This window comes from Pempheris klunzingeri, chromosome 21 (assembly GCF_042242105.1).
Source record: "Pempheris klunzingeri isolate RE-2024b chromosome 21, fPemKlu1.hap1, whole genome shotgun sequence".
Classification (NCBI taxonomy): domain Eukaryota; kingdom Metazoa; phylum Chordata; class Actinopteri; order Acropomatiformes; family Pempheridae; genus Pempheris; species Pempheris klunzingeri.
Window position 1 is genome coordinate 19,669,444 of NC_092032.1, and position 13,530 is coordinate 19,682,973.

The 13,530-nt window shown below is 40.0% G+C and overlaps 1 protein-coding gene across 1 annotated transcript; it reads right to left on the reverse strand.

Annotated features, from left to right (window-relative positions):
* Nucleotides 1-3,484: 3,484 nt before the first annotated feature.
* Nucleotides 3,485-13,327, reverse strand: chrnd (cholinergic receptor, nicotinic, delta (muscle)). Its single transcript, XM_070852746.1, has 12 exons — nt 13,170-13,327; nt 11,329-11,474; nt 10,635-10,679; nt 10,345-10,454; nt 9,578-9,733; nt 8,940-9,049; nt 7,745-7,945; nt 6,595-6,706; nt 6,105-6,219; nt 5,389-5,599; nt 4,499-4,617; nt 3,485-3,828 (listed from the first exon to the last, which is right to left on the reverse strand). The coding sequence occupies exons 1-12, from the start codon at nt 13,225-13,227 to the stop codon at nt 3,646-3,648; spliced, it is 1,566 nt and encodes a 521-aa protein (XP_070708847.1). The 5' UTR covers nt 13,228-13,327; the 3' UTR covers nt 3,485-3,645.
* Between the last annotated feature and the right edge of the window lie 203 nt (nt 13,328-13,530).

The following is a 13,530-nucleotide window of genomic DNA, read 5'->3' on the forward strand; positions in this document are numbered from 1 at the left end:
CCCTAATATTCACCTAAATACCAGTTAATTAGCTCCACCACCTTTGTTAAAACCCTAAAATAAACCCTCCCTCCATTAAACTGTCTCTTGAGCGTCTCGTCTGTGGCGCCGTGCAGCTGTTTGCAGGCTTAGTAAGAGAAGCTCCTCTCTGTGTGTGAAATGTGTCTCTGTCTAATTCTCTTTTCAGACTCCAAGGAGCGCATGTACATCGGCATCATCATTGGACTGTGTTACTTCCTGTGTCTGTCATACGGGACGCTGGCGTTTTGTGGCATCAAAAGTAAGTTTGTTCCTTCGCTTGTTCCGTCTGCTGTCCCTTAAAAGCCAAAGCCACAACCAGGTCATTTAAGATAAAAGAAAGAAAAGGGGAAGATTTGTTCGTTAAGGAAGACGTCAGTATTTTTACACCTGGGTCCTATTTTTACATATTTTTTAAAACTACAAGGCAAATTTATTTATTTATTTACAGCTCGGACATAAAACAATAAAAAACAAGACTCAGAAACATTAAATTGCATGTAAATGATAATAAAAGCACAAGAAAATACACAGTTAAAGCATTAAAAGACAATAATAGTTACAGAAAGTTGTGTAGCTCTGTTTTCAGGCCTGATTTAAATGCGCTGACAGTTCTAGCAGAGCTCAGGTGTTCAGGAAGCTCGTCCCACAGGTGGACCAGATTTAAGCCACTGCACTAGTAGGTACAAAAACTTTTGGAAGTGGTCCAGTGGATTGTGTCAGCTGGCAACAAACAAGTTAAACAGGCTAATCCTTCAGGGGGACTGTGCCAGCTCAAAGTAGGTTGACTAAAAGTGCTTGTTTTAGCCACTGACAGGCTCAGATTGTTATTCTAAGTGTGTGACAGCATCATGGAAAGGATCCCTACAGAGAGAGACCTGGAGGATCCTTTTGGTTTAACCACAAACAGCCGCTGTATTGCTTGGTTCAAATCCACCAGACTCCACTGACAAAAACATTCATTTTACACAGGAGTTGCTGGTCTACTGCTGCCTGGATCACTTAGTTTTCTTGTGTTATTGTGTGACTGGTGTTTTAAAGGATTAATTTGGATCCAACACAATATTTGTGCAGCACACAATAACACAAATAAACTAACTAATCGTCACAGCAGCAGACCAGCAACTCCTGAGTTGAGTAAAATTACTATTGTTGTGAATGGAGTCTGGTGTGTGTGCTGTTTGTGGTTAAACCAAAAGGATCTTCCAGGTCTCTCTCTGTAGGGATCCTTTCCATAATGCTGTCACACACTTAGAATAACACTCTGAGCCTGTCAGGGGATCAAACAAGCTCTTTTAATGTACCAAAACCACCACAGAAAGACACAAACTGACCATAACGAGACAAAAGACGACTACCGAGACACAAAAGGGCTAAAAAAGAGACATATAATCAGTCCAGGGCTGTAGGCTACATAAAGTTAGAAAAACCAGCTATTTTTTGATATTATTTCATGTTTAAAGTTATTTATTTGTCATTCATTGAATATGCTGATAATAATAACCACAGCTTTAAACATGAATCTTAACATGTTTTTACTGATTTTACAGCTTCTTTAAAACCAGATTCAAGTTTCTAAACCCGCTGCAGCCAATGAGAGACTCCACGGTTGACTTTTGTGCTTCTGCGTGTTTTTAAATAATCTTGTAACGCCGACCTTTCCCCCTCAGTCCGAAAATTAGAGCAAGCCAGAGAGCAAGAGCAAAGGCGGGTGGAGGGTGAAGCTCTGAACGTAGAGGAAGTGAAGACGGACGAGGAACCGGGAGGTGACGATGAACAAACTAAATGAAAACAAGTCAGAGAGCATTGCCTTTATGGTACTACATGTTTTTGTAGCTGATTCAGATTAATTTACTGCTTCATATTGAATATTTGCATGAAGAATGTAAGTTGAATGATACATTTAAATGTAAAATATCCCACCAATGTGGCAGAACAGGATCTGGTGTTTGATTCTTCGCTCTTTGTTTATTAAGTTCTGATAATAATGTGATCGGACCAGTCGGTCAGCGTCAGCGGCCAACAAGTCAGAAACCTGATATCTGTGTTTCACTCTGCAGACTGAACTTTTCCACCGACTCCTGCAGAGAGAGTCTCTTTGTTATTGCCGTTTTTTTCCACTTTAACTTATTTGAAGCACCAGTGTTTAGACTGGGAGGCCGTTTCCTGAAGTCCCAAAGTAAAAATTTCAACCACACAATGAAGAAATGCTTAATTAGCAGGTGGTTTTGCTTTTTAGCCAGATGCTATTTGCACCTTGATGTTAAAGGCCAATGTGGCTGTTTGTGTCTGTGTATGTTGGAATATCTGATGTTTCATTTTGTTTTCACTTTGCTGTCTTTTATATTTATTACCACAAACATAACCGAGTGGTTTTGGTGCCTAAACCTAACCAGACTGCTCCACAGTTATTTCTGTATAACAGACCGTTACAGTGGATGTAGTTCTGACAGTGGAAGCAATAAAATAATTTTTGAATCAATAAAATTGTGTCTAAGTTTTTGTTTTAGTATGAAGTTTATTTGTTTTTTCTTAAATGGTGAAATAATTTGACAAAAACAAAAACAAAAACGTGACGAAGGAGAAAAATACGAGACATAATGGACAGACAGGTGATGAAAGAGAATAAAGTAGATCATCCCATTAAAATGTGCTTGACTATCAAAATAAAAGTCCTGGCACTGTGAGGAAAGTGAGAAAAGGTTCCAGTCGAATTATAAAACCTGCAACTACTAATTAATTTTTATCATCGTTTAAACTGCTAAACGGTTACTTTTAGTCTATTAAATGTAAAAAACAAATAGAGAAAAAGTGTCTTTTCTTGCTCAAAATTCAAAGATATTCAGTTTAAACATATAAAACAGAGACAGAAATGGATATTTGGCATTTTTTCACAACTTGTGCTCAAAAAATGGCTGAAATGATGAACTGGTTATCAAAATAGTTGAAAATAATTTGAAAGGTCTTAAAGGTCTTTTTTTGTGTCCCCAAAATGTCGATGTTTTGGAGATGCATCCATCTTCAATCCAAAAATATCACAGCTGGTTTTGAGGCCAGAAGGAACTAGAATAATAAAAAATGTTTAAATTCTTACAACTAGAGCAGCAAATTTATACTTTACAGCATAAAGGGAACGTGTGATGTGACCATAGTGAGTTATTATTTATTGATTGCTCATCATTTAGTATTTTTTTACGCTATTACTATTATTTTATCTTATCTTTATCTAATTTTCTCCCTTTTCCTCCACTTTTGATTGATTAACTGATGAAAATAAATAAAGAAATCCTAGAAAAACATGTCCGTAACAGTCAGCTTCGTTCTTTAAATTCATCCCAAATCCACTCGGATGAAGATTCTCCTGAATGTTCACGAGTTTTTAAAGCAGCAGAAGCAACATTTTAAACCCGAACACGTCACGCGACAGAAACAAAACCAAAGAAGAAGAAGAAGGAGAGTGTAAACGTTTATTCAAACCACGCAAATTTAAACTGAAGCGGCGACGTAACGATCTGGTGATTCACGTCAAATTTAAGAAAAAACACACAGAGCGTCGACTCGGGAAACACAATCAAACTAGAACAAGGAAGAAGTAACAAAGGTTGGGAGTGTGTGTGTGTGTGTGTGTCACAGCAGGCGTTGGCTTTCCTCTCTGTAGTCGTGCGGGTCACCTTTGAAGGGCAGGTGCGGCGGGTCGTTGCAGATGCCCATGAGGAAGATGATGATGGTGCCCAGCGTCATCACCGGGGTGACGAGGAAGAGGCACAGCCGGTCCACCGTGCGGGCGATGCCGCTCCAGTTATCTTTCTCCTGCGGGGAGGACGGCGAGGTCAGACCTTCACCTCATGATTCACACCTTTCGTTTGCATTCGAGTGCAGACGTGTTCTTTTTGTTGTGCACACAACAGCCTCACATTCAACATGTTTTGTACAACAAAAGAGGAAAAGAAGCTTAAAGGAGGGCGACGAGGAAAACTAGCTAGCACAAAGCTAGTGGGTTTTAGCATCAGACAAATGGCGCTTTTCCATTACACAGTTTTAGCTCGACTCGACTCCACTCGACTCAGTTTGGTTGGTTTTCCATTACAGTCGCCTCAAAGTGGCGGGGTCGTCATAGCAACGCGGCCCGAAACTCCAGTGGCGTAATTTGTATGCGGCACAAACACAACTGAGGACGTGGAGTGTTTGGTTTGTGTGTATCCGTTTACCTCGTTCACAGGAATAATAAAAACACACGGTCGCTGTTTCCAGGGTTTCAAAAACGGTTCTTGTGAACGAGTCACAATGATGTCACTCCCTGATTGGCCAATCAGTGGCCTGCAGTCTGGTGACGTCACATTGTCGGTTCGACTCAGCTCGCTGGTACCAGGTACTTTCACCTGGTGGAAAACCCAAAAGACCGAGCCGAGCCGAGCCGAGCCGAGCCGGTACATAAGTGTGCTGCTGCGACGGCCTCCCGCTTTTCTCCCCCCTGTCTCACCTCGTTGTAGTCGTTCTTGTTGCGCATGTGTTTGATGATGTAGTTTGCTCCGTCCACGGCCGGCTTGATCTCAGAGTACAGCTGATCTGTCATGTCTCCGTCGTCCTGAGGCTTCACAACTACACACACACACACACACACACACACACACACACACACACACACACACACACACACACACAATGAAGGATGATGGACAAACAACATAATCTAAAACATAAATTCCGATATATAAATATAATGTTTTTATTAAGTTAAACAGGAGAGTTTGTACAGGCTTTGTATTTTAGCCTCCTTGCTGTTTTCGGGAGAGTTTCAGCTCGCTGCTTTTTAGAGAAAAAGCTCTAAAACCGCTACGACAGCAGACCTATTTCCCTCAGGAGGAGGTGGAGACCAAAAACAGAGCAACAAGAGAGTACTGGACTATCATGTAGATGTATAAATTAGTAATAATGAGTAAATAACAAGTGATTTTATTGAGTATTTTTCATTCATTTTTTGTTTTTTATATCTTCGTTACAACTCGTCTGCACGGCGTCGTACCCGCCCGGTCGATTTAGTTTACCTGCTTAGATTTAGCTGATTTTGGTTGACTTTTTTTGTCTGTTTTAATTCAGTGTATTGTAGGTATTGCCTTCTTTATTTTGATGTATTTATTGTTTTTAATAAAATATTAAAACGCAGAGCAGCTTGTACTTTGACTAATTTATTAACCGGGTACTTTTTTGCTTTACTTGAGTCATTTTTATGGGAATAATTGTGTTTTCAGTTCTCTACTGTTTAACACAGAAACATAAAAAGTGATGATATGTGTGATCAAAAGTAGCCAAAAATAAATTAAAGTTATTTTCAATACTGTCGGTAATCAATATTGATATTATCAGACGTACGTGCTGCGTGTGTGGTTCGTGTCATCAGTCCGTGTCTCTCCGACTGCTTCTCGAACATCAGCTCGCTGCGGGACTTGACGCTGTAGTACTCCTCCGCCGAGGCGATGTAGCCCACCGAGCTGGATCGCCGTGGCAACGCGCCGTCCCAGTACGGCTCCGCCTCCGTGGGCTGGGACATGCGGAGGAGGCGGGGCAGCCGCTCGAGGAAGAACTGGACGCAGAGAGCAAACGACAGCAGCGCGTCTCTTTATTCTCTCAGGTTTATTATTATTATTTATTATTGTGTTGTTCACATTTATGCACACAATTAACAATCATTACATTTCATCGTTTGCCTACTTTAAACGTTAAACGGTTCAGCCCCCCCTCCAGTAATCAACGTGGACTCCTCCACTTTCAGTTTCACATCATGGTTTGTATAAAAGAGGGAGAAATAAGTGTTCCTGAATAAACTTTAGACTCGTGTGAGGCAGCTGTTTTATTTAAAAGTGTTCAGATGAACTTTTCTCGTAGATTTCTTGTAGATCAGTGACAGAAAGTGAGATTTCCTTTGTGTCAAGCAGAAAAAATTAAATGAAGTGAAAAAATAACCACCTTATTTGGCGTCACAGTTGCTGCAATGTGACTATCGTGCAGCCCTAATGTGTGTGTGTCTGCTTGTTGTGTGTATTGTGTGTTACAATGTGTGTGTGTGTGTGTGTGTGTGTGTGTGTTACCTTCTTGGTCCAATCAGACATGACGTGTGTGCTCGGTGTCCTGAAGTGCAGGTTGAGGACGACCACACAGTTCAAAACCACCACTGTCACCACCACCATGATGAACATCAGATATCTGACACACACACACACACACACACACACATTATTACACATTATTATTATTGGGTGATTCCAGAGAAGCTTTGTACTGTAGGTGAATACAATTTTGTTCTCTGACTGTTACTAAATGTCTCTGATAAACAAAAAGCAGCACCTTTCTAGAATCACCTGCAACAATCTATGTGCAAAATAATCTTGAATCAATCAAAAAACAAGCTTAGTCTTGCCGGCCTTTCGTTAAATGTCTCTCTGAAGAAGCCCTTTCATTCATTCGCTGTCAGATCACTAAACTTGTTGGTTAAAAAGATGAATAAACAACTTCTTCAAATAGCCACAGAGTGATACACGGTTGTGTGTGTGTGTGTGTGTGTGTGTGTGTGAGACTTACTTGACGATAAGTGGAACAGACATGGAAGTCTCCGGCAGTCTTTGAGAGATCAGCAGCAGGAAGACAGACTGAGCCAACAGCACCGAGATGGACAAGGTCATCTTCTCACCACCTACACACACACACACACACACACACACACACACACACACACACACACACACACACACACACACACACACACACACACACACACACACACACACACACACACACACACTTTACTTTAACTACATTTCCTTCAGGAGTTGTGATTGTAGGGTTAAAAACTCCTCTTCAAAGCCACCAGACTCCATTGACAAAATCAGTAATTTTACCTCATAGCACTCAGGAGTTGTTGCTCTGCCGGCACCTCAGTCGGTCCCTTTGTTACACTCCTGTGTAAAATTGCTGTTTTTGTGAATGGAGTCTGGTGGCATTAAAGAAGACGATATAACGGCCGCTTCTGGTTTAACAAAAGGGACCTGGCACACCGGTAGTGATGGAAAAGATGCGTTTAACGTCAACCAGCAACGACTGGTTTGGCAGAGATGAAGTTAAGGCGTAACCATAGCAACGGGGTAGGCTACAGCAACTTGAAGCACAATGGGGAAAGTGTCTGATGCTCCAGATTATTAAAAAACACTCTTAATATAATAATAAATATAATTGATAAATCATTCCTAGCATTCCTCCTAAGAATGAGGTGACAGTATTTGTATGATTATTCTCTCACTGCCAGAAGGTGGAGATTTAAGGTTTAAGGTAAACTGTATATGATGTAGATTATTTTAAATTGGATAAAAACAAAAACTAAATCGGATAAAATTATAACATGACACAAAAAAACATGATGTGAAGAGCAGCAGCTCACATTTACAGCAAAAGAGTGATAATATAAATACAAGTTTAATCAAATTAAGCATTTAATCTAAACTCGAGGAGTCTGAAAAACATCCCACCACAAGAAGCTCAAACTGAATTGTTCTCTGCCTTCAAAATAATAAAACCAAGATTATGAAGCTCTTAAAAGGTTAGTTGACTGAAATTACAAAGAAAAAAACCATATTTTCCTCATGAACTAATCTTAATCTCCATATAAATATAAAATTTTTTGCAGCGATTTGGTTGAACTGCTCCTTTAAGAAGGTGTGTGTGTGTGTGCACTGACTGTCGGCGGGCAGGTAGTAGACGAGCGAGGCCAGGAAGGAGATGAGCACGCAGGGGATGATGATGTTGACGATGTAGAAGAGCGGCTTGCGTTTGATGGTCAGGTAGAAGGTGATGTCCTGGTGCTTGTTGCTCTCCATGGGAATGTGCTTGTAGGTGTTCCTCTTGGCCGGCCGGTGGACGATCTCCCACTCGCCGTTCTCTGTCGGAGAGCGGCGAGGACGAGAAGCAGACGGAGAATAAGAGGCCGTTAAGCTGCAGTCAGAATTCACAGGATTAAATTTATTGTTTTCTGGAGATTTTATCAACCCGAACTGATTCTCTTCTTCTGTGAAATAAAATGAGGCGTCTTCAAACAGTAAGTTACATTAGTTTAATGTAAACTTATTCATATATTTCAGTTTTCTTTTATTATAAGATAAGATAAAGATAAAAACCTTTTCCTTCAGGAGGAGGTGGAGACCAAAAACAGAGCAAGAAGAGAGTACTGGACTATCATGTAGATGTATAAATTAGTAATAATGAGTAAATAAGTGATTTTATTGAGTATTTTTCATTTTTTATATTTTTGTTACGATAAAGCACACAGTTAAAGGAATAGAAAATTAAATAAACATAATATATACACAAAAAAACATTATATACAGTAATGCAATAATTATAAAGAAACAAACAACAGGGTGGGATGGGATGATATGGATTATGTGTTATGGATTATCAGTTTTCAGTTGCAGTTTGGTTAAGTTTAGGCAGCAAAACTACTTGGTTCGGTTTAGAATAATAAGTGAAATACAAATATGAAAGCCAGAGTACATTAACCCTTTGAACTCTGTGATCTAAACGCTCCGTCTGCATCCACGTTGGTGTTTTTTCTTATTGTGACGCCATTTCTTTGAGTATATCACCTCAGTTAAAAGATTCTTTCAGTCAATAGATGCAGGATAACTGAGAAAAGTGTTGAAATTGTACCATATATGTAAAAAAAAATACAAAAAAAATTAAGAATAAAACTAAATAAAGACAAAAAAAAAACATGTTGATCCAGAACAACAGTGAATGTAGAAACATAAACTAAATATTTGTGTAGTAAATTAGCATGCTAGCATCTTGTATTCTCATGCAGAAGTTCATTAACACGCTGAACAATTACATAAATTAGTAAATATTAAATTAAACTACAAGAGGAGGAGGTTTACCTGTGAAGCTGGCGGGGTCAATGATGATCCACTCCACCGTCCATTTATGGGTTTCATTCGCATCCTCCTTCAGCAGCATCCTGATCTCTTTGGCGTTGTAGGTCAGAGAGCTGCAAGGCAACATGGGAAATGGAGTTTAAAGTCAAAATTGATGAGCATCACCCGGAGGAAAAACTAGAGGAAAAGCCAGGAAACTCTGTCGGGTAAGCAAGTTCATGTGCTTTTCAAGCATTTTCAAGGTTTTCCAGTAAATTCAAGCACTTCTTAGGCTTTTCAAAGTGCATTTCCAATGTTTTCCAGCACCTAAAGACTAAGTTAAAGTTAAACATACTCAAATCATTTAGACTCTCTTCGCCTTATTGTATTTCCTCACCTACTAACCAATCAAGTCACATAAAATGTATTATGCAACTACAATTTCAAGCAGTTTCAAGCTCTTCAGTCAGAATCCAAGCGCTTTTCAAACCTTGGAAACAGCAAAAATTAGAATTCAAGCTCATTTTCAAGGATTTCACCATTCATTACTCTGATCTTTCACGTTATATATCTATTTTTTTACTTAACTATTTTTAATTTTCACTAAAATCCGAACATTAAATCTGCTGTTTCTCAGTGTTTTGACACTTTGAGCGCCTCACGTGAATTTGAGCGTGCAGTTCTGCCAGTCGAAGGGGAAGTAGTTGACGTTGATGGAGCAGGAGGAGCGGAAGATGGCGGGAGGTAACCAGTAGCAGAGGCCGTCGGGATACACCAGGACGTTACAGTAGTAGGCCACCTGGAACTGGGCGTCGTTACTGGTGGAGAGAGGAAGCAGGGACACACATCGGTCTTCAAATCCTATTTAGTTTGTCCACTGTGGCTAATCAGAGGGTCACATTTACAGTTTATATCTAAAGAAATCCTCACGTCAGTTATTTACAGATCTGCTTCACCATCTGAAAGGATTATTCTGGGTTTTCAAAAACAAAACAAGGACTAAAGTCTGAATAAACGACGGTTTTCAGCTGTCAGGTCTTCAGAAAAATAAAAGTTGGACCTGAATATTCAACCATTCAGATATTCGCTCGTTGGGAAAGTTTCCACTTTTCTACTTTGGGATTCGGAGGTTCACTTTGTGGGTTAGGGTCAAGGTCATTTTAGGGTTGTGTTTTACATTTTGTCACATTCTTGCACTATATTTATACTTTTTATTTGCACTGCTAAAATGTGGAAACACTCACAGCAGTGTTTACATGAGTCTCCCCCTCTGCTGCTCTTATTTTGAAACTGTGCCGTGTTACTGTAGAATAACAGAAGCCTGAGGCCTCTGTTGGTTCCTACCGAGGCTCCAGACTGGACGATGATGTGTTCAGGACGCCGTCTTTTACACACACATCAAATAAAGTCGAGGGAAAGTGACTCTCACTTGTTTTCCAGCACGATCTCCGGCAGCCACACCATGCTGGACGGCAGGCGCAGCGTACTGATGCCGTCAAACTCTGACGTATTCCACGCCAGCCGGTAGTCAATCCACGTCTGTCAGCACACACACACACACACACACACACACACACACACACACACACACACACACACACACACACACACACACACACACACACACACACACACACACACACACACACACACACGGTTACTGAAAATAAAGTGTTCAGGTAGAAGAAGACGCCGTCGTGTAAAGTCTCATTTTCTTACGTGTTCAATCCAAACGTTCGTCAGCAGCGTCTCGTCTACTTCTTTCTACAAATGAAAGACAGATTAATATTCAATATTTTAATTCTTTCAACCACCTACTAACTTCTTCTCATCTTTATACACACATATTAAATTCCCCCGGTCAGCTGGATTATTTTTCAGGTATGAATTCTCATATTTTATTTGTTTTTCACAGATTTGCAGCCTGTCGCTAGTTTAATTACACGACTTTAACTCTGGAAGACGAGGTTCAAATCCTGTATGAGACAAATATTTGTGTTTTCACTTGTAAATTTCATCTTTCTTTTATCATTATCAGTTTTTCAGTTGCAGTTTGGTTAGGTTTAGGCGAACACTATTTACACCCAGGTCCCGCAATTATCTTTTAATGAGCAAATATATTTCACAAACGTTTCACGTGTCCATTCCAAACACAATAAAAGAAGAATAAGTAAATTAGGTGGAGCCTGTTTGAGTAACTCTGAAAAAACTAAGATTACAGAAGAAGAAGAACAAGAACAAGAACAACTAAACGTGAAAAAAGTTGGTGTGAAAACTGTAAAAGTAAATTAGATGGAGCCCGTTTGAGTGACTCAAACTCTTAAACTGACAAAACTAAGATTACAGAAGAAGAAGGAGAAGAAGAAGAAGAAAAAGAAGGAGAAGAAGGAGGAGGAGGAGGAGGCGATCGTACCAGAGAGATGAGGTTGGAGAGTGTGAGTGCGAGGTAAACATCGACGGCGTCCTGCTGCCTCTCCACCGGACGCAGCTCCTTGTTGTATCCTCGCTCTTTTATCAGGTGGTTGATCAGACGCTCCTCCTCGTTCCTGCCCCAGCACTCTGACACACACACACACACACACACACACACACACACACACACACACACACACACACACACACACACACACACATTATAAATCCACAACACGTGTATTTTCTCAGCTCGGCATCGTCAATGATCATCGGTCGATTATTCGAACAGTCCCTCCGTCCACCTCTGCCGCCGTGGGCACAGCTCGCTCAAACTTCACGACATTGTTGTTTTTGTTATCGACCAGTTTTTCCACCATGTTTGAAATAAAAATGTGAATCAGCAGTCAGCATCACCCCAACCCTGTTTGATTTAGAACTGATTTCAAAGAAATCACTCCTTTTAACCCCTTTCTCCTCCTCCTCTCTACCAGGTCAGTTCTGACTGACTCCTATTGGTTTTATTTGTCTTGCAGTTTTGTTTCCTGTGGCATGAATATACTGTAAATAAAGCACTGTGCAGCACACACACACACACACACACACACACACACACACACAGAACTGACAGGTGATCAGTGTGTGTGTGTGTGTGTGTGTGAATACTTTCATGCCGGTCATATTTCAGAGTTTCGCTGCAGCTGCTCTGCTCTGCCATCGGCACCGCGAGTGACCAGCAGACATTTCCCCTCTGAACACGAGCACTTTAGCACACGGCCGCGTTTGTTTGTTTGTTTGTTTGCTCACATTTATTCACTTCTAATGACATAAACACACACGGAGGTTCGTCTCTGCTCCTTATTTTAAACGTTTTATCTTGTAATTTTATTCTGCTTAGTTTTCTAAGCAGTTTTATTCTGCTGTTATCTGTTTATGTATGTAATTATTCATTTAAACTCTTAATGTACAGTTATTGTCATTACAAATGAATCAGTGGGGTTGCTTCCAAAATTACGCCATTAATTACTCAATCAAAATGTCATAAAATAGTAAAGAAATAAACTTGTTTTGTCCAATCATGATTAAAGACCAACAAAACCATTAAATATTTACATTTAAGAAGCTAAATCAGTTCATATTTGGCTTTTATTTTCCCTTAGAAATTATTTTAAACGATTAATAGATTATCATTAATATCAGGCTATTATAGATATATTGGTGTTAAGATAATAATGTTAATAATAGTGTTAATAACTTAAAAGATGAATGAACACTCAGTATAAAGTTTGGTCGCAATTCTTTGGTATAAAAAAGCTGGTTGTTTTCTCCACTCAGTAAAAATTATATTTCAGACGATGAAACCAGTGAATTTTCAGACTTTTTGCTTTTTAAAAAAACAGACTTAAGATGATTAATCAATCAGAATTGCTGTTGATTCATTGTCTAGTCAATCGACTGATTAATTAATCGACCAACTGTGTCATCAGTAGACTGATGAGTTTATATATTTTCACTGAGAAGAGCAAATGGAAGCAAACACAAGCTGTCAGTGGAGATTTAGTGTCTGTTAGAAGCTGTTAAAGAGGATTTTCAAACCTGGGAGCAAATAATTGAGAGAAAAAGGCCATAAAATGTTGTGTATTATATCATATAAATGAAATAAATACAGATTTTTAAGACTGAAACCAAATATTTGTTGCTTTAATACTAAAACGGCATCATGGGCCTGCAGAGAGACACACGGCAGTCGAACAGCTCAACCAAACTTTGGATAAAAGTTTGGTTTTACGGTTGAGGTTAAAGCTGTGAGTGAGGTTTTAAACAGCCAGCAGTAAAACTCACCGGACGGGAGCACGGCGAGCAGGAGGACGGCGCCCAGAGCTGCACGGTGAAGCTTCATGGCTGACTGGTGCTGAGAGGTCCGGCGTCCTTTCTACCCACCGACCTTCTGCCTAAAGACAGAGTGAGTGACGGGCGGCAGCTGCAGAAACACAGAGGAGAGAAAATAGCTGCACGGGAAACAGAAAGGAGGAGGAGGAGGAGGAGGTCAGACATCATCCTCACAGAGATACGAGGGCTGCTTTAGTTCAGGAGACTTCAAAGGTCCCATATTCTGCTCATATTTGTGTTTGGAGGTCCGACTAGAACAAGTTTACATGGTTTAATGTTCAAAAACACACATTGTTTTCCCATAGCAGCCTCT